Raw genomic sequence first — 21,350 nt, 5'->3', positions numbered from 1 at the left:
GGGAACAGAACTTGGGTCCTTAACCGCTGAGCCCTGGAGTTTCTGTTTTTCAGTTTTTTTTTTTAGGTTAGCATACAAGGTGATGCTTCCTCACTGAGTCCTCTCCATACCTGTGTGTCATTCTTTGTTCTCTCTTCCCTCCCCCGCTTCCAGCACCTCCTTTTTGTTTCCCTTCTGCCTTCTTACATCATGTACACCATGACTACCTTGTTTCTCCCTTAAGATCTCTTCCTCTCCTCTTATGATCCCCTTTCTAGTTTCGTGGACCCCACCTACCCACATACAGACATGTATTTTAAGCATTGGTTCTACATGTAAGAAACATGCATTGTTTGTCTGAGTCTGGCTGATATTGCTTAATGTAATACATCCATTTCTCTGACCTTGTCACAGTTGTATTTTTCTTGACAGATGCACAAAATTCCATCCTGTAAAGCCAAGTATGGTGGTACAAGCCTTTAATCCTGGCACTTGGAAGGCAGGCAGAAGAATCTCTGTGAGTTCGAGGCCTGTCTGGTCTACATAGAATGCTGGGACACTCAGGGTTATGTAGTCAGGCCCTGTGTCCAATATATGTATCCATCATGTAGGCATTCCACATTTTCTTTATCCATTTATTCCTCTATCCACGTACAATTATGCTGGTGTCACTGTCTGGCTCTAGTGACTAGGGCAGCAGTGACCACAGATGTGTAAGCATCTCCATGATAGGGTAGAAAGTCCTTTGGGTAATACCCTTAGGGTATGTATCTGGGTCATATGGTGCCTCTATTTTTAGTTTTTGAGGAACCTCCATACTGATTTCCATAGTGTCAGCTCTCTTTTCATATGATACCCTTAATGCAAACGCAGTTTCAAACAGCATCTTCTATTCTTAATCTTTCACTGCCCAGAGAGACAGCTTCCAGTAAGTAAGTAAGTACTTACTCCAAAAGTAAGTGCTTTTTCTCTCTTCCTTCCCTTCTCCTCCTCCCTTCTCCTTTTGCTTCTGCTTTTCCTTTGATTAACCATCCACTGTTGGCTGCTTAATAACCCATCTTTAAGACCCAGGGAGGACTGAGGCTAGAGAGCTGGCTCAGTGGTTAAGAGCACTTGCTGCTCTTGCAGAGGACCTGGTCTTGGTTCCCAGCACTCTGTGGCAGCTCACAGCCATCTGGAAGTCCAGTTCCAGAGGATCCAAGTCCTCTCCTGGCCTCCGGAGCACTGCACACACATGGTGCACATGTACTCACTCGGACAAAACACTCACTACACAAAATGCTTTGAAAAGACCCAATAAAGGAAAACATGAAATTCTAAATGGGAAATGTTGGAGGAGGTTCTTGTGCACTGATTTCAGGGCCCTGAGATCTGGTTACCGCCCTGCCTTGGGCATTGTTGCTAATGTTGAACCATCTCCTCTACCCAAGTGATAAGAAGAAATGTTCCGCAATTATCCCCGATTGGTTAATAAAGATGCTGAAGCCTGTGACTGGGCAGAAGAGAAGTAGCAGGGCTTAGGTTCCCTGGCTTAGGATCTTAGAGAGGAAGGAGGGGAGAAAGAAGTCACCGTGGGAGGATGGATGATGAGCACATGGCCATGAAGACAGACTGATGGAACAGAAGCAGACAGGATGACTTATTGGCAGGTGACCTGGTATGTATAGCTTGTTATGTGTAGCTTAGAGGGTTGGCATCTGCCCAGCTCCTATGTTTTAGGCTTATAAAATAAATCATAGTCTTTCTGTGTCAATTCTTTTGGGAGATAACCCAAAAGATAAGGACAAACCATTGCTTTTTTATGTGTTACACTAAGGAGGTTGTCAGTTGAGCGTCCAGCTCCACCAGAGCAGAGGCCACAGGTTGCTGGCCAGCAGCCCCAGAAGCCAGGTAGAAGTCATCTGCCATTTACCAGGACCTACTGTGGGGCGGAGGGGACCAGTAGATGACAGACATTGATTGCTTTACTTTGCTCTTTTCTCCCAGAAAGTAAAGGTAGCTCCTGGAGTGCCTGGGCTGGGCAGCAAGGATTGGTAGTGTCTCCTGAGAGTCTTCCATTGTTTCTGTATGGGTCTCCTGGCTCGCCTGGAGTTCCCTATGTACTCCAAGGTGGCCTTAAGCTTGCCTTGCTCTTCCTGCCTCTCCCTTCTGAGTGCTGGCATTAGAGACAGGCACTGTCACACTTTGATCTTACCCTGACTTTTTTTATATATATATTTTTTAATTTATTTATATTTTTATTATTTATATATATTTTTTATTTTCTGCCTGTGCCTGTGCACCATATGCAAACCTTGTCCCTGTGGAGGTCAGAAGAGGATATCAGATCCCCCTAGAACAGGAGTTAAAGATGGTTTTGAGCCACCATGTGGGTACTGGGAACTGCCTGGGTTCCTTCACCCTCAGCCACGATCACCTTTCCGATTACCAGCCTTTCCAATGACATCTGTGCAAGGACCGAGAAACCAATGTCTTTGAGCTCTGTGGTGGCAAAGCCCAGGAGGATTTGGGAAGTGCGGGCAGAGCCATGATGATCGTCCTCAGTGCTGTCCTCCCTCCAAGTTGGATGCTTCAAGCTCTTGTCCTTGTGCTTCCCAGAGCAAGGGAAAAGAACACTGCTTCCTAGAGACACTTAGAGAGGGCCGCAATTCAGCCTCAGCGGGTCTCTCTCACGAACGTGGCTTTTCTTCTTGGGAACACCTCTGTGAGGACATTGATGTGGTCTTTGGCTTCCCTCCACTCAGGGGAGTTGGGGAGGGCTCATAGATTTTTGGTTTCTCACAGAGATTGTGCCGAAGGGGCTGTCTTGGTGAGTCCACTGACTGCCTCAAGGCTCCTCCCACAAAGTTTTTGTTTTACTTTGTCTTTCTTTTTTAAGGCAGTCTGATGTAACCCAGGCTCTCCTCCTGCCTCTGCCTCCCAAGTACTAGGATGACAAGTATTCAGACAGTATGCTAAGCTCTTTTTAAAAAGTCTTTCTTTCTTTCTTTCTTTCTTTCTTTCTTTCTTTCTTCTTTTATGTGTGTGGAGGCATGCATGTATAGATCAGAGGACAACTTCTGGGATTTTTTTTCCTTCTATTCATCATGTTGATTCCAGGGAACAAATTTGGGTTTTCAGGCTTGGTGGCAGATGCCCTTACTTCAGCAGCTGTTGAGATGCTGCCCCCTGCCCCGTTTTCCCTGGGACAGAGTCCTGGTGTATAACCTAGGCTGGCCTCAGGCTCCAGCTTCTCTTGCCTCGTGGGATATAATCATGTACTGAGCTCTGCTCTATGTCTGGCATTAGGTTAAGAGCTGTTGTGGGGATGGAAATGATGCCACATCCTCCGAGCCTGATCCTTTCTGTTTGGGTGGTAGCACGGGGGTCAACACAAGTGACAGTCGGTGACAAGTCAGGGGACAATGAGAGGACAGAGCCACAGGCAGGGCAGCCAAGCGTGCTGAGCCCAAGCTGCAGAGGCTCTCTCTCATAGTCTCCTCCCACCATTTAATGCTGCCTACATGTGCATGGGTGCAGCTCTGTTCACTGAAGGCAACCCCCAAGGACTGCAGAACCTGACAGCCCCCTCCCCAGCAGCCACCGGTTGCCAGTGGCTCCTCAGCTAGGGCTGGACCCCAAGAACCCGCCCCAGTCCATGCTGGGCTTTCGGCCGCCTTGACCTTGTGCGGGTCTTGTGAATGCAGTGACAGCCCCCAAGTTCCTGTGTGCAGTGGCCCCCGTCATGTGTGGGGAGCTCTGTGTCTCTGCAGACAATCACTATATCCAACTCCTACAGTCTTCCTGCTCCGCCCCCTTCCGAGGTGATCCCTGAGACCAGAGGAGTGTGACTGATGCCACATCTCGGGCTGGACACCCCCATGGCCTGGTTCTCTGCCCATGGTCCAGCTGTAGGTCTCTGTTAACTACCATCCATCACAAAAAGCAACTTCTTTGATGGGCTTGAGGGATGTATTAATCTGAATCCTTGTTTGTTTGTTTGTTTGTTTACAGGGCTGGGGATGAAACCCAAGGCCTGGGACCTGCCAAGCAACGGCTCTATCAACTGAACTACTGGCCCGGCCCAGCCCAGCTGCTGCATATTAAGGCAGACTACAGGTAATGGGCAGATTTCTGTGTAACTGCAGGCTGGAGTCCACAGCCATCCAAACACTGGCCTCGGTGCTGGTGCGGAGGACTGCGGCTTCCTGAGTCAAGGGTATCCCCCACCCGCGAAGGGGTGGGCTTCATCTAATCATTTGAAGGACTATATGAGGTGTCCCGGAAGAGACGCTTCCCGTTGAGCCCAGTCTCAGATCTTCAGGCCTGACCAGCCCCACTGGTTACTTGGGTCTGATGGAGGGAAGGTTGTTGTTTGACATCACTTTGTTTGATTATTGGGGGTGCGGGGTGCATGTGCATGGCCTAGCATGTGTGTGGAGGTCAGAGGACAACTTGCAGGAGTCCGTTCCCCTCTCACCACGTGGTTCCTGGGATCTACCGCAGGCTGCCTTGCTTGACAGGAAGTGCCTTTACCCGCTGCCCCATCTCGCTGGCCATTTTTATTTTAATAGGTTTTTTTGTTTTGTTTTGTTGTTTTTGTTGTTTTGTTTTTTGAGACGGGGTTTCTCTGTGTAGCCTTGGCTATCCTGGACTTGCTTTGTAGACCAGGCTGGCCTCGAACTCACAGAGATCCGCTTGCCTCTGCCTTCCTGAGTGCCACTGTGACCAGCTCTTTTTAATGTATTTAAGTTTTTAATGTATTAAGTTTTGCCTGATGTGTGTACGCTGTGTGTGTGCCTGGTTCCCCCAGAGGTCAGAAGAGGGCATCACACTCCCATAACTGTTTTTTCAGGTGGTTGTGAGCTGCCATGTGGGTGCTCAGACCTGAACCTGGGTCCTCTACAAGAGCAGCAAGTGCGTTTAACCACTGAGCCATCGCTCCAGCCTCTTGGTTTGTTTGTTGTTTTTTGTTTGTTTGTTTGTTTGTTTGTTTGTTGTTGATGCTGTTGTTGTTTTTCAGTCTTGCTGTATTGCCCAGACTGGCCTTGAACTCCTGAACTCAAAGGAACCTCCTGACTCAGCCTCTGAGTGGAAGCGGTAGGTATTCCTGAAGCTCTCCTGGTGGGGCTAGCCCTCCAGCTGAAGTCTGACTCTCGTCCTCTGTGGGTGTTGGGTCAGGGAGGTGCCGATGCACCCTGCTTCCCCCCTGTGTCGGCATGCTGGCATCAGGGGGCTGGAGAAGTCTGTACTGCCTTGGTAGGTCTGTTACACACCTCAGCTTCCTCCGCGCTCTCCGTCCTCCAGCAGCTCCGCGCCTGTCCGCAGACCCTCAGCCTGGGCCGGCCGGCTGTGAGTGCTTCTTTGGCAGTGTCTTAGCTGGTTGTTGTGAGTAATAGCGAAGGAAGCAATCAGCAAGTATACTGCCCTAGAAGTGCTGCACGTTGTTGGGCCGAGAGGGAAGAAAATGCAGAGAGATGCACAGACCTTCGAGAGTGGCCAGGACTTTGGAAGCTTTTCCACCATGCTGGTCGGTAAGGGACGCTTGCGGAGGCGGCCGTCAGCATCCCAGGAGGAGCATGTTTGGCGGTGTTGGGGTGGGGAGGCGGTGCACAGGGACTGGCGTGTGAGCCACTTCCGGCTGAGAGAAGCTTGCATGTAGGGGCAATAATTACAGCATTTATGGAGAGTGTGTGTTGTATGTTGATCCTCCTAGCCAAGCAGCTGCCATCTTGGGGCATTCGGCTACGCCCCCTTGCAAAAGGATTATCCCAGCTGGGCTTGTTGACTGTTTATACTTCCTCTTGGAGGGCTGAGGAGGGTCACAAGACCCTCACCTAGGCCCAGCTGCTCCCTTCCACCTGCTCTATGCAGCTCTGCTTTAAAGGCAGGTGGCCTCTGGGAGGGACTGCAGAGGACCAGGGGAGACAGCTCACAGACAGCTGCCATTTGTGCAGCTACGGGAAGTCCTCATCCCTGCTGGGTACATGTCGCCTGTTAAGGAGGCACACCCACACCCCTGTAAATAACCCTCATCTATGTGCCCAATAAACTCATTGGTTCCCCAGAGTCAACGTTGGCACAGACATGCCTCAGTTTGTCTGTGTGGTCTTAGGAGGAGGGCTGGATGTTGCTTCCATCTTCTCCCGGGAAGGAACGGTACGCTAGCTGGGAAGTCCCACACTAAATGCCCCCAGCATGTGCCATCAAGAGTCTGCATTGTGCAGACAGACACACGGCCCCAAACACAAAGGTAGCCAAACATGCAAGTCACAGTGAGGGACTGAGTGCACAAGTCTTGGGCTGCTGTCCCTGGAGATGGGCCCAGGCTCAGATCTGTTGCTGAGCGAACCCTTGTTGTCTGCTCTCACGATGTATTTCAAAGGCATCTCAGAAAACCTGGATGAGGCCTGGTGGCTTAGGCCTGCAATCCCAGCATTCAAGAAGATAACTAATTCAGTGGTCTGAGCTACAGTGTGAAACCCTCAAGGGGGTCAAGGGAGAAGTACCTCATGCAAGCTTTCCTTTTTAGCCAAAGCCAGACCCAGGATGCCTTGAGGACCCTGGGGGAACCTCTGCCATTTGGGGTCTAACCTTAGAATGAAGATAGACACCTTTCTTCTTTCTCCGGTGTTTTTTCAGTAATTATTTCTTTGCATTGTGTGTGTGTATGTGTGTGTGTGTGTGTGTGTGTGTGTGTGTGTGTGTGTGTGTGTTGGCGGAGGGAGGTGTGTATGTGTGGAGGTCAGAGGACAGCTGTGTGAAGTTTTCTCCTTTCACCTTTATGTGGATTCCAGACCAGGTCGGCAGTCCGGTCACGCCTGTGTGGCAAGCTCTTTTACCCACTGAACCATCTTGGTGGCTCTCTGGTCTCCAGAGACAGAGTCTCAATGTGTAGCCCTGGGTAGCGTGCAGCTTATCACGAAGACAGACTTGAAGCAATCCTCCTGTCTCAGCCTCCCAAGTGCTGGGATTATGGGCATCTGTCATGAGACCCATCCCCCTCCCTTTCTCCTGGTGTCAAGGGGAGGTGTGCAGCCACCCTCTTCAGCAAGCTCCTTCCCGCAGGAATTGTTCTTCCCATGTGTAGACCTTTGCACTGAGCGCTGCCCTTAGAGAGGGCCCCTTTGTAATGAGGCCTGGTGGACGGACCGTGCCCTGCACCCACTCAACCACACACGCCCTCAGCTCTCCAGCCCTGGGGAAGCGGGCGTGGGCTGAGTGGGGCTGAAGAAATGTCAGGAATGCCGAGCAGAGAGGGGAGAAGTCAGTCTCCCAGAAGGTTTGCCCGCAGCGCATATGAGGGCCTGCTATCACAGTCTTCACATATTCTTTTCAGCTTTCCACCAGAAGTCAAGAATGTCTGACCCTCCTTCCCCCAGTAATTGACTACCCCTGGACTTTAAATTAAAGGGGCCACGCTCTGGCTTCTGCTGTGTATTAGCTTGAATTCAAGTGAAGTCATTTTTTTATTTCATATATATATATATATAATTTTTGTTTTGTGTTCATTAATGTTTTACGTACAGGGATGTCTGTATGAGGGTGTCAGAAGCCCTGGAACTGGAGTTACAGACAGGGGTGAGCTGCATGTGGGTGCTGGCACTGAGCCCAGGTCTTCTTGAAGAGCAGACAGTACTCTTAACCCTGAACCATCTCTCCAGCTCCAAATAAAGACATTTTTTAAAAAAACCTTATTTTCCAGACCAGCTTGGCTTTTATTTGTGCCAGTAGAAGCACAAGAAAAATGTTCTTTTTAGAGATAATACACCTGCAAAAATGCCTGGATTTCTGGGTGTGGTGGCATTAGCCTTCAATCATAGCCTCTGGAGGCAGAAGCAGGTGGATCTCTGCAAGTTCAATGCCCATCTGAACTGTGTTTAGGGAACTTCAGACCTGCCCAAGCTACATGGTGAGACCTTATCTAAATACATACACATACACACACACACACACACACACATAAATACATAAGAAAGAATGAAAAATCTAGATAATAAGGATTCAGAAATGGCAGCTGGGTGGGATGGCTCATACCTGTAATTCCGACACTTGAGGGGTTGAAGGCAGGAGGATCAGTTCAAAGCTGATCCTTATACAAGATCCTATCTCAAGAAACAGAAAAGTGGAGCTGGAGAGGTTGCTCAGTTACTGCTTTTCCAGAGGACCTGAGTTGAGTTCCCAGCACCCATCAGCTCAGCCATCTGAAACTTTCAGTTCCAGGGGATCCGATGCCCTCTTCTGACCTCCGTGGACATTGTGTGCATGCGGTGCACAGACACACATGCAGAGAAAACACGTAGGCATATAAGAACATAACGTGATCGTTAAAAAGTAACAGAAAAGTAATATGCTAGCGTTGGTTTGTCTAGTGCTGGGGGTCAGTGCACTGGGTCAGGGACTCCGTGTGCTGAGCAGCCCGGGACCCTGGGTTGGCCACTGCGACTGCATTGGTCCTGGTGTAGGAAGGTCCCACCGCAAGATGCTAGGTGTCCGGCAGGTGTGGAAGCTCTGTAATGTTCCATCTGACTACGATTTTTTCCAAAATAAAACGATTAAAAACAGCAATCAGAAGCTGTGTATGTGTATGCACACATGTTTACACTTGAATACAGCCAGGCCCCTGGGGCCTTTAAAGAATGCTCTGTCCTCGGATCTGAGTCTGAGTCTAGCCTGGTCTACATAGTGAGTTCCAGGACAGCCAGTGTTACAAGGTGAGACACTGTCTCAAAACAAGCAAGAAAAGAACTTCCTTTGGTGCTGGAGGGATGACTCAGGGGTTAAGAGCACTGGCTGCTCCCCCAGAGGACCAGGGTTCAATTCCCATCACCCACAGCTCACAGCTGTCTGTTAAGTCCAGTTCCCAGGGATCCAACAGACATATATGCAGGCAAAGCATAGAATAAAAACGTGTCATTTAAACAAACTTACTCCTTTAAAAAGGAGTTGTTTAGATAAATTAAAATTAAGGCAAAAAATCAAAACAGGACATCAGTTAAATGGGGGCCTGCCCAATGACCTCACTTTAATCCGATCATCTTTGAAAAGCTCTGTCTCCACTCACCGCATGAGGCAGGAGCCAGCATCAGTAATTAGAGAGCAGGCATGCGGAGGAGGCCCCATGTCCCCACGGCATCTTCTGGGTACTTCATAACCCAGTTGTAATATCTCAACAGTATGCTTCCGTCGAGGTATAGACAACAGCCCAGGACTCGTGTCCATCCCCAGGAAGAGGCCTTGGCAGAGTCTGTGACACAGTCATGGTGGTTGCCAAGGCTGTGAGGCTGTCGGAACTCTTCCTGGCTCTCGATTGCCGCCACCGGCAGAGAGCCTGGGGAGTGCCAGTCAGCTGCTCTGTAATTCCTGATCGGCAGGGCAGGAGGAAGTGAGTGGGCACTGGAGGGTTTCATCAGACACATCAGCAGTGTGCAGGCTTGAGAGGAGAGGGAGGCTTGGGATCCTGCTGGGTGGCTTTCGTGGAGGTCTGGGAGGCAGGGTCAGGGATGGAGCAGTCAAGCCTGATGAACTTGAAGACTCCGAGGCCGGATCCTGGGTGTGTGGGGCCCTCACACTCCGGTTGGCTGGCATGCTCAACAGACAGGGTGTAGATTGGCTCTCGGCTCCCTGGGGCTCATATGCCTTGCACATGCTTGAAATTTCCATATTTTTACAAAATAGGAAAATGGTCCAGTAGCCCAGCTCTCCTCTCCAGGACAAAGGAGTGGGGCAGGAAGCCCCAAACCTCTGACATGGGGGGAGCGTCGCCACCTGGTGGCAAGCAGAGGGCATTGCCAGCACAAAAGCGTCAACGAGTAGGCACCCAGCGAGGGAAGGGAAGCCAGACCTTCGTAGCAAGATCGCTTTTTCTTTTTTCCTCTCTCCTCTCTCCCCCTCTTTTAATTTTTTATTATATTTATGTACAGAAAACCCAGCAGTGTACATTTACCCCAGTTTAGTGGTGAGTTCTTCTTTCTTTGCTTTTTCCAGCTTGGCAGTGCGAGCCACGGATTTCGGACCCAGCACCCCAGTGGCGGCGGATCTCATTGTAAGTGGTCCTCATAGCTTCCCGCAGTTTAGCCAGAGCACCCTGTCTTCCGAGTTAACCTGTGTGAAGGCGACAGTGGTGCAGGTCTTCCTGTGAACCAGCCGCCCCCGCCTGGCCTCTCCCTTGATGATGCAGTAGAGGACCCCCCTCTTGTGACCCTGGGCAGGCAGGAAGAGCACCAGCTCAATGGGGTCTCTGTCGTGGGCAATCACTACCGGCTGAGGCTCCTTTCTCTCCACTGCGGTGGGGGCTGTACTGTACTTCCCCTGTGCGAAGGACAGGTGCTCTCTTGGCTGACGACCCCTTTGCCGGCAGCTTTCTTCTCAGTGAGGGCCAGCAGTCCCTGCTTCTCTCCTGCTTTGTCTCTGGCCTGTACTTGTGGGCCAGCTCAAGCAGCCTGTAGCTATTTGCCGGCGCAGGACCTGGGTGAACTGGTTAACGCAGGAGGTACTCGGAGCCGCTAGGTCCTTTGCCGCTGCAGCCCGATGTCATGGGGCCATTTGAGAAGTGTGTGAAATCTCTTTTGGGCTGGATGTCCTGTCCGGTGCCAGAGTTCTTAGGTCTTTCCTCAAACAGAGGATCCACCATTTCTTCAGCCTCTTGTTTCTTTACAGTGGCTGCGGCCACTTCTTCCCCCCTGGCATTCTTCTCAGCTGGAAGGAGAAGGAAACCCTCCCCCGTCTCTTAGACAGGGTCTCACTATGTATCTTTAGTTAGCCTAGAACTATAGACCAGGCTGGCCTTGAAATCACAGAGCTCCACATGCCTCTACCTTCCAAGTGCTGCTGAACCTTCCTCCTCCTCCTCCTCCTCCCACTCTTCCTCTTCCTTCTTTGTTCCAGGTTCTCACAATGTAGCCCATACTAGCCTTGATGTCATGATCCTCCTGCCTCAGCCTCCTGAGTCCTGGGGTTACAGGCACCCACTATCATGCCAAACTTCAGAATAATACTCGTATTCCCGCCCTCTCCAATTTTTGAGATGGGATCTCAGTATGTAGGCTTGGCTGACGCCTTGCGCTCCTGATCTTCCTCCCTTTACCTTCCCAAGTTCTAGGACCAAAGCCCTTTGCCGTCACACATCACACCTTTTACCTTGCTTTTACTTCATGCCCCTCTAGCCTATGTGGCTTTGAAACAAAAGTTGTCAGTCAGAGGAAGCTATGTACGGTGGTGCCTTCTTGTGGGAGGCTGAGGCCACAGGAATGCAAGTTTAGGCCCAGCCCAAGCTACTTATTGAGACCCTATTTCAAATTTTAAAAGTATGTCCTAGAGTCTTGTGAGATGGTGCTGTGGCAAAGGGGTTCTGCTGATGAGGCCATGATGACCCAAGTTTGATGCCCAGGACCCATGTAGTGGAAGGGCAAAACAGACTCCCAAAAGATGTTCTCTGACCTCCATGTGCAGACACAATACACACAAATTAATAAATTCATGGTGGTGCATGACTTTAATCCCAGCACTCAAAAGGCAGAAAGGCAGGCAGGTCTGAGCTCCGGGCTGGCTACACAATGAGACCTTTTCTCAAAAAAAGAAAAAGTGCAAAACAAAAACTCAAGATAATAGATTAGTGTAAAAAAGAAGTATATTGTATGCCTTGGGCTTTCAGCTAAGGTCGAATGTAAAATAAAAGGAACTCTTGTTTAACACAGGTGAGGCTCTGGGTTCAATCCCCAGAACAAAAGGGAAATACTTGGTTCACAGGAGTATTCAAATACATGATGAAATCAGTCTGGTGTAGAGTGGTACCTGCTTCTTGTTGACACACTACGTGCCAGAAAGCAGCCTAAGACAGTGATGAGTCAGCCATGGTGGCACTCGACAGGTGAGGGGGCAGGAGGATCAGGAGTTCCAGGCCAGCCTGGACCCTATTTCAAAAACCCCAACACTCAGAAGACAGAGGCAGGTGGATCTCTGTGAGTTTGAGGCTGGCCTGGTCTACACAGCAAGTTTCAGGACAGCCAGGGCTATACAGTGAGACTATTTCAAAAAATAATAATTTGTAATGATTATAAATTTTATCTGAACATTGGTGACTTTTATTGATTATATATAGAGTGTTCTGCCTGCATGTACACCTGCATGCCAGAAGAGGGCATCAGATCTCACTATAGATGGTTGTGAGCCACCATGTGGTTGCTGGGAATTGAACTCAGGACCTCTGGAAGAGTAGCCAGTGTCTTAACCTCTGAGCCATCTCTCCAGCCCTATTGGTGACATTTTGAGAATTTGAAACATAATAGAAAACATGTAGTATCGATTGCTCTTTTTAAATTTGTGTCTTTATTTTTAAGGAAATACTTCCCTGAGTTGCCCAGGTTAACCCCAACTTTACCCTTAGATCAGACTATGCTCCTGGCTCAGCCTCCCGAGGAGCTGGGATTATGGGCATGCACCATTGTGCCCACTTTAGGGTTTCTGTTGCTAACATAACTAAGTATTGTAAAAAAGAAAAAAAAAAGTGTTGCTAAGGGCAGGAAATTATTGGTGGTGTGAGCCTTGGTGTGTGGCTGCCCTCCTGATTGCTGGACTGCAGGCCAGGCCCTTAGAATAGGCAGCCAGGCCAGCTGTACTTCACTGGCAGCCAGCTGCCAGAACTGGCCATTTATCCCATAGGTACTGGTGCAGGGCCAACTGCTAGGTCCCTGCCCCTACCCAGCAGTCAGCACCGGCAACAACAGAAACACATGGAACCAGATCTACAAGCTGAACAAGAAGGGGAGGAAATCCTACTGAATATATTATGTGCTACAAAACAGGGTTCAGAGCATGATTAACTAGAATTCTTATAACTGAAGGTTTTCTTTCAATCCCCTTTGCTTTGAAGCCAGGGATTTGGACCCAGCTTCGTCCATTTGGGAGGCTGAGGAAAGGGAAGCAGGAGTTGAAAGCCAGCTTGGGCTGCAAGAGATCCATCCTCAAGCAACAGCAGGGCCAGGCACTTCTTCACAGCATCATTCACCGTGCCAGGAAGCAAAACAGCCCGGTCCACCAGTGCCTGAAAGGATGGAGAAAACATGGTCTCATTTCACAGTGGCATGTCCTGGAACCCCAGCTACTTAGGAGGATAGGGCAGGAATTAATCCCTGAAGTTCAAGGCCAGCCTGGGCCACGTAGAAAGACGACATCTTAAAACCAACCAGCCAAACATAAACTCCCACATGCACACATGATCTGCTCATCCATTATAACAGTGTTTGGCCCTGAGAAGGCATGGGATACTAACCAATGGCACAGCAGGGGTGAACCTTGAAGACAGTGCATGGAAGTAAGTGGGTGCCAGGGGCAAATGTCGTGGAGACAGAAAGCCGAGCAGGAGGAAGGATAAGGGGGAGCTATTGCTTAAGGCATATAAAGCTTCTGTTGAGAGTGATGAAAGTGTTTTGGAAAGAGATGGTGGCGATCATTGCACAACACTGATGGCCACGGCACAAAGGCTGCTTCGTTGTGTGCTTAAGAAACATTAAAAGGCTAGGTGGGGGAGACGGTGCACAGACGAATCCCGGAGCTTGGGAGGCAGAGGCAGGAGGATCAAGGTCATCATCGGCTACATAGCCAGTATGAGGGTCATAGCCTGGGATGCATGAGACCCTGCCTCCAAATGAGTCAGAACAGTACATCATCTGTCCTCTTTCATTTCTCCTTATAGATTTATTCATTTTATGTGTGTGACTGTGTGGATACCATGGGTGTGCCTGGTACCCACAGAGGTCAGAAGAGGGCATTGGATCCCCTGGCACTGGAGTTACAGATGGTTGTGAATTGCCATATGGGTGCTGGGAACTGAACCGTGGTCCTCTGCAAGAGCAAGTGCTCTTAACCGCCGAGACTTAGCCTCATCTTGATACTGGCTGTTCACTGCCGAGCTTCTACCACCCCGATAGAGCTCCAGACATGTCCCCTTGGCTTTTCTACTAGAAATCTAATGTTCCTGAGCTGAGAAAACTCAAGGGCCTCTTGTTAAACCTGCTCTCTGGAATTCGGCATGGTCAAACACACCTGTAATCTCAGCATTGTAATCCTAGAAGTCTAGAATCTTCTCCCTTTGTGCATGCTTTACTTACTCTTCACAAATGACCCTTATAAATCTTATCAACCTCCTGATCACAGCCTCCCACATTTATATTTGATTGAATAATCAGGGGATTGCAATCGTGGCTTGGTGGAGCAGGGTGCATCTCTACAGTCCTGCCCAGAAACATGGACAGGACAGACAGACAGACAGTGCTAGACCTGGAGTCTTCCTCTGTACCCTTAAACCTTTTTCCTGCTACCACCTAGATCGTAAGGCAGTTTTGCCTGCAGAAAGACCCTGGATAGAGGAGCCATCTTCCCCTTTGGTGGCTTGGCTAGTCTTTAATTTGGCCAGTCCTCTTTGACCCACACATTGAGGAACATAGAGGCATTGGTCATGCCCAAGAGCTACCTCGATGGCTAGGCCTGAGAGAACCAGGGTCAATGTACAGGTACCCAGCAAGTTGGAAGCAAGGATAGTACCAGGTGTGGGGGGGGGGGAGTGGAGTTTAAAATCCTTGACCTCTTATCAGCCACTGGGTGGTGTCCCTTGAAGACGAGGGCCCTAATTCCAGAAATGTACTGGCTAGGTTTGGCTGAGTCACGGTCTTCTTTGGGGATCCTGGAGCCAGGGGAGAAGTAGGGGAAGGGGCCCCACAGGTCCTGTTTCCTCTTCCTGAGGTAAAGCTGTGGGTGGAGAAAGAGCCAGCTGGTTCAGGTCCTGACCAGGGTAGGGTCTTTCCCCTTCAAATGGGGAAATGGGACCAGGTGGCCATGGCAGCATCTCCCAGGAGCACAAGGAAAGTCCCTCTCTGCTTCAGAACCACATATGTGGCCTGCTACTTATGTCAAAATCAAACTCAGAAAGTCACTTGGTGCTCCTCCAATTTAGAGGGCCTGACATGTCAACCCTGCACACACACACCCACCTCTACCCCCAACCCCGACTTCACCGGAGGCAGAGACTATTAAGCCTCTTCTTGTGGTGAGATTTGTAGGGAAGTGCAAAGGAAGCTGACCTCCTTCCGGGGCAGCTAGCCTGGGTGATAGGGCTACAAGGAAGGAAGGAGCTGGTGATGTCGAGGGACGTTGGCTGTGGCTCCCGAGGACTCTGCATGCAGTGCAGTCAGCAGCTGTCAGCTGGCTCGGTACAGCCCCTGGAGAAACACCTCAGGGTCACCTCCTCTGAGTACACAGGCAGGGGGCCAGAACACTGAGGGTTGGGACTGCAGAGGCAGCCCTGGGCCTGGGGCTTCCCTTGGTCTGTTCTTGTTCGGCCCCTGCACAGGAGAAGCAGAACCTCAGGAGCCTGGGTCCTTAGTTTTTGGCTTTCTTGGGTAGAGCCTACTCTGCACGGCAAGCTGGGAACCAGGATCCTCTGAGATGTGAGCATTAGTGAGCCTCAAGCGTGGAGATCTGGCTTCAAGCTTAAAGCCAATTACACACATCTCAGGGGTTTCCCTAGGAGGAAAGTTGTTGGCCAGCTGCTTCCTCAAGGTATCAGTGGAGGGGCTGGCAGCTCCATAATGCAGGAAAGGTGCAGCCAGTACTGATCGGACAAGCCAGGCACACCTGTGATCCCAGCCCTGGGAAGGCTACCAGTCCAAGGCCAGCCTGGGCTATGTTGGGAGACTGTCTCAAGCAAAGGACAACAGGAAAACACAGACATCTTACTTTGTCAGACCTCTCCTGACTCCCTTCTCCCCCGCCTCGTCCCACTGCACTCCAGCATGCTCTAGGGGTGAAATGAGCGTGATCTGAGCATAGGAAACATCCCAGGCCCCTGCCCTTTCAACCGCCAAGGCACAGGGCTGGTTGCAAACCTATTCACACCAGTAGAGAAGCATCTAAGGGGATTCAATGACAACTCTGAGCCAGGCTTAATCTGTGGAAAGGGAACTTCAAGGGGATGTTAGAGGACTTTTGAACAATTCAGAGTGGCTGGGAAAAACAGCAACTGTTCTTGGACTCTCTGCAAAGCAAGCTCCAGAGATAGGCTTGCTGACACTATGAAAAGTTGCTTTTAGTAACTTTTCTATGTGAAAGAATACACACTTTTTCTTTCTTACAAGCAACTAAAACTTGGAAACAACCCCAATGTCCCAAACCAACTGATATCATTGTAAATTGTGTATATAATGTGCTACCACATGGCGATGAGAATGAATAGCTACGGTTGTAAGAATGTTGGCAAGTCTCATTAAAAAAAAAAAAAAAGAATGTAACTGTGAATATAGCTCCATGGTAGAACACTTGCCTAGCACGCACAGGGCTCTAGGTTCAGTCTCCAATATAGCAAAGAAAAAATAGTTTCGTGTTTAAAAAAATATAAACTGGCTATGGTGGCACACATCTGTAATTCCAGCCCCTGGGAAACTGAGACAGAAAGATTGAGAGTTTGATGTCGACACACACATACACAAAACAATTGTGTTCACAAAGGGGGCAGAGACTGAGATTTATTGGCTGCCAGCCAGCTCCAGGGAGAGACCCTGCCAGAGGAAATCAGGCAGAGTGTGGTAGAAGGGCAGTTGCCACCCTCCTCTGGCCTCACCACAGGCACACAGGCAAATGTACTCACAACCTTCATACACACAAAACCCTAAGTGTCCGAGTTAGAGTTGCTATTGCTGTAATGAAACCATGACCAAACCAACTTGAGAGGAAAGGGTTTTATGTCAGTTTACACAGTCCATCTCTAAAGGAAGTCAGGACAGGAACCAGGAGGCAGGAACTGATGCAGAGCCATGAAAATGCTGCTCACTGGCTTGCTCCCCATGGCTTGCTCAGCCTGCTTGCTTACAGAACCAGGACCACAGCCCAGATATGGCTCCACCCACAATGGGCTGGGTCCTCTCCTGGTAATCTGTAATTACTGAAATGTTCTACAGACTTGCCTATAGTCCTGTCCTATGTAGACACTTTTTCAATTGGGGTTCCCTTCTCTGTTGTTTGAAAATAAATGGTATCCAGCTAAATATGTTTATTATTAGCCCCATGATTATCACGGTGGCATTATTTAACCCGCTATCATAATCAATAAGACACAGACACCTGTTAGATTTTATAATGGCCTTATAAGACCTTGGGCTGGGCAAATAATTCCACCTACGCTATCTCAACAACCTCACCATCTACCTCCCAGCCCCCATCCAATGCCATCTGCCTTAAGAATTCTCATCTGGCCTATCTCCCATCTGTAATTCCATGAATACTTGCTCATCCTTCATCTGGATCGATCCTCTCTGTGACACCATCGGAGTCCATCCTCCGGGCCCATGTGATTCTCCCCCCTCCCCCGAAGATGACTCCAGCCTGTTTCAGTTTGACGTAAAATTAGTCAGCACAACTGACCCCTTGTCAATCTGACACACAAACACTTTGTTTACTAAGATATAGCCTTTTCTTTTTTTTTTGATTCAAGATCTCAGATTAATAATATCAGAAATATAAAACATATTACCAATGTAAAAGTCCCGCAACTTTTACCAACATAAACGCCTTAAAAGGCTCCAGCCAGGCAGTGGTGGTGCACACCTTTAATCCCAGCACTCGGGAGGCAGAGGCAAGTGGATCTCTATGAGTTCGAGGCCAGCCTGGCTTAGTTCCAGGACTCACTCACGATCTTCTGGGCTCCTCCACAGGGCTTGAGCCACTTCTCCAGCTTGTCTTCTAGGCTCTGGCTGCCTCGACTCCACCACTGCCATTGCCTCTGGTGGTCAGCCCTTGGTACTGGCATCTCCAAAATAGCAGGTCTCCTGCTGCAACTGGGCTGCACTTTCAGCGATGGCCTCACACAGGCTCTCGCAGTGCCAAGCCTCAGCTGCTCTCCATGACCCCTTCATGTCCTCCAAACCAGTACAACCTGGGTGACTCTTACACTACCAAGGTTGGCTGCGGGCTCCGGTGACAGCCTGAACCAGCTCCTGAACAGGTTCTATGTGCTGACCTGAGGAAACACCTTCCAGAAGATTCCATCTTAGTGATGCTGGTCTCTTCTTAAATTACCAACTGATTTCCCAGCTCCAGCTGACCAGCATCAATTGTCCCAGCAAAGCGAAGGTTTCACTTTAGTAGTTGATTCCTGTTAACCACAGCTGACTCTTCAGCCCCAGCTGACCAGAACCACAGTCCTCTCACAAATGGCCCCGTAGAGTCTTTGCTTCCCTCTGAAGCTTCACAAGCCAGACCTCCATCTTCTGCACTGCCCTCAACATTCTTATCTTCCAAGCTCCTGCAGAGCAGCTCACTGAGCTCTCAACACTCAGTGGCTTTTCTAACCCAAAGTTCCAGAGTCCTTCCACAATCCTCCCCCAAATATGGCCGGGTCTGTCAGCCATCCCCACTATCCTCATACCGGTTTATCTTAGCTAGGGTTATTATTGCTGTGAGGAAACACCATAACCAAAGCAAGATGAGAGGAGAGGGTTAATTTCAGTTTACACGTCCAGGTAAACAGTCCATCACTGAGGAAAATCAGAAGGAACTCGGCTCTCAGAAACCTGGAGGCAGGAGCTGATGCAGAGGCATGGAGGGTGCTGCTTACTGGCTTGCTTCCCTCAGCCTGCTTTCTTATAGAACTCAGGACCACCAGCCTAGGGGTGACCCCACCCACAATCGGCTGGGCCTGTGCCAGTCAATAGCTAATTAAGAAAATGCTCTACAAGCTTGCCTACAGCCTGATCTTATGGAGGCATTTCGTCAGTTGGGGGCTTCCTTCCCTCTAGCCTGTGTCAAGCTGACATAAAACTAGCCAGCATTCTAGCTAAATAAATATGGTTGATTTTCTTTTTCTTTTTATTTTAAAGAAAGGGCTTGATGATGCAAATCTGTAATCTTAGCACCTGGGAGAGGGACAAGAAACTCAAGGTCATGTTGTCAACAAGATAAGCCAGAGCCACATAAGACCTCATCCAAAAAAATGTATTGCGAGAAATTAAAACCGTCCCTCCTACGCTGCTGGTGAAGAGGACCTGCAGACACTTTGGACTGAGGTCATGCATTCCTCACAAAGGCGAATATAGCTCTTTACCTCATGACCCAGCAATTCCACCCCCAAGTACATGCCCAGGAGACCTGAAAGCATGCCCACATAGCATCTCTACCTGGGTTTTTACAGCAGCATTATTCATCACAGCCAGAAGGAGAGAAGGAGTTTCCATAGGCTGATGAGTGGATCCACACAGTAGAATATGGTCATGTATAGGAAGGAAAGCAATACAGACACATTACAGCAAGGGAGTCTTGAATGTTCTCCAAGTGAAAGAAGCCAGACGCTAAAGGCCACACACTATATACTCCCATCATAGGAAAAACCTGGAGTAGACAAATCCATAGACACACTAAGAAAAAAGATTAGTGGTTACCAGGTTTGGGGGAAAACTGGGGTTAACAGCTAAGGGACATATATACATAAGAAATGTAAAAATCCAAGTAAAATGTAAAGAAATGTAAAAATTTTTAATTTCTTGGCTTTCCAAATATTTAATATAAAATTCTTTTTCCTTTTTATTGAAAATAGATTCTCTCATACATTCTATTCTGACTTCATTTTTCTCTCCCTCTTTTTCTCCTGATTCCACTCCATTTCCCCTCCTGTCCAGATCCACTTACTTTCTGTCTCTCATTAGAAAAGAATGGGATTTTTTACTCATATTTTGTGTGTATGAGAGTGTGTCTGCACGCATGCGTGTGCACCCTGTGTGCAGTGCTGGAAGAGCCCAGAAGAGGGCTTCCAGTCCCTGGGAACTAGAGCTACCGGTGGACGTTAGCGCTTGTCCTGGATCCTAACCGCAAGCCCTCTGCAGGAGCAGCAAGGGCTCTTACTTGCTGACCAGTCTTTCCAGCACAGTGACTTGGTGAACAAACACTGTAGAATTAAATACTAGGGTTACACAAACTTGCAAATGTCCTGAACCCCAGTGACTTGTTGGGCTAAAAGGACCGATGTTATGATAATAAAAATACAAACATTTAAAAATTATTTTGTGGCTATTAATTATGTGTGTGTCACCATGAGGGCTCTTGTGCGTGTGCACAGGCCACTGCAGTGCCCTCAGAGACAGGGGCACGGACGCGCCGCAGCTGGCGTAGTAAGTGGCGTCGTAAGAGAGCTGGTAATGAAAGCTGGGTCTTCTGCACAAGTATCCCCATGCCTAAAGACTCAAAATGCTCAAACAAGACGAAGACTCCGTAAGTTGAGAACTAATGTTTCATTTTTTTTTCTTTTCATTTTACATTTTTAAAATTACATTGTTTATTTTATGTGTGTGGGGCGGGGATGGGGGTGGGGAGAAGTGTGCCAAGCAGAGGTGTGGAGGTCAGAGGACAATTTACGGGAGTCACCCTCTCTTCCCACCACGTGGGTGGGTCCTGGGAATCGAACTCAGATTGTCAGGTTTGTTCTGCCCTGGCCATTACTCAAAATCGTCTCATGGGCACTAACATTTCATTCCTTAAAGTCGCACGTCGGGACTGGGAAGGTGGCTCAGCGGTTAAGAGCGATGCTCTTCCGGAGGACTGGATTGGATTCCTGCACCCACACGGGTCCGACGCCCTCTTCTGGCCTCTGTGGGCAGTGCGCGCACATCGTGCAGGGCCGTCCAGGCACGTAAAATAATAACATGTACTTTAAAAATCGCGCCCAATAAGCTAGGAAGAATAAATTAGGAAGTATACATACATACATTATATCTACATTATATATGCATATATGTTCAGTAGGCGAACACTTTCCTGAGCTATGTGAGACTCTTGATTTCCACTCTCAGCTCCACAAAAACAAAACGTCCATTATCACAGAAGTTAGAAACTTCCCCAAATCACCACCACAGGCCTTTTGTAGGTCATGCTCCGGACCTGTCTTTGCCACCATGGGAAGGAATGTCTCCAACAACTGCCCCTCCCCGCCCCAACACACTCGTAAGCAGCTGACCAGGGGGAAAGTAACACTAGCCTTAAGAATGTCCCGGCCCGGCCAGGACGGGACGTCCTAGTCGTTCGCTAACCTCATAGGGTAGCTCTGGGAGGCGGAAGGCAACGACTCGGACAGGACTGGAGCTACCGGCTAGGAGGCACCGAGGCGTGGGGAGGCACGTGAGCGCGGTGCTGAGCGAGCATCGGGGGCGGAGCCCTGAGCGAGTGGGGACCGTGGGAGGAGCTCGGAAGGGCTGGGCGGGGCCCTGGAGCCCGGAGCCGGACGTTTCAGCGCGCGGTGGCGGGGCGCAGGGGCGGAGCGCGAGGAGAGCGCGCCGGGTTACAGAGACGGGGCGTGGCGTGGCGTGCTCCGGAGAGGGGGGGAGGGACGTGAGTGGGCTGGATTGTGGGCAAGGAGA

General features: G+C 49.5%; 1 protein-coding gene across 1 annotated transcript in view; it reads left to right on the top strand.

Annotated features, from left to right (window-relative positions):
- LOC132653244 (uncharacterized) overlaps positions 1-14,106 on the top strand; it is a 48,576-nt gene extending 34,470 nt beyond the window's left edge. The window contains exons 3-5 of the mRNA XM_060381250.1: positions 3,973-4,077; positions 9,946-10,003; positions 12,830-14,106. Of these exons, the coding sequence (XP_060237233.1) occupies positions 3,973-4,077; positions 9,946-10,003; positions 12,830-13,135 (469 nt within the window). The 3' untranslated portion in view covers positions 13,136-14,106. The remainder of the gene's footprint in view (positions 1-3,972; positions 4,078-9,945; positions 10,004-12,829) is intronic.
- The last annotated feature ends 7,244 nt before the right edge of the window (positions 14,107-21,350 follow it).

The sequence above is a fragment of the Meriones unguiculatus genome, chromosome 3 (genome assembly GCF_030254825.1).
Source record: "Meriones unguiculatus strain TT.TT164.6M chromosome 3, Bangor_MerUng_6.1, whole genome shotgun sequence".
In the NCBI taxonomy this organism is placed as follows: Eukaryota; Metazoa; Chordata; class Mammalia; order Rodentia; family Muridae; genus Meriones; species Meriones unguiculatus.
This window is presented reverse-complemented; position numbering and strand designations above follow the sequence as displayed.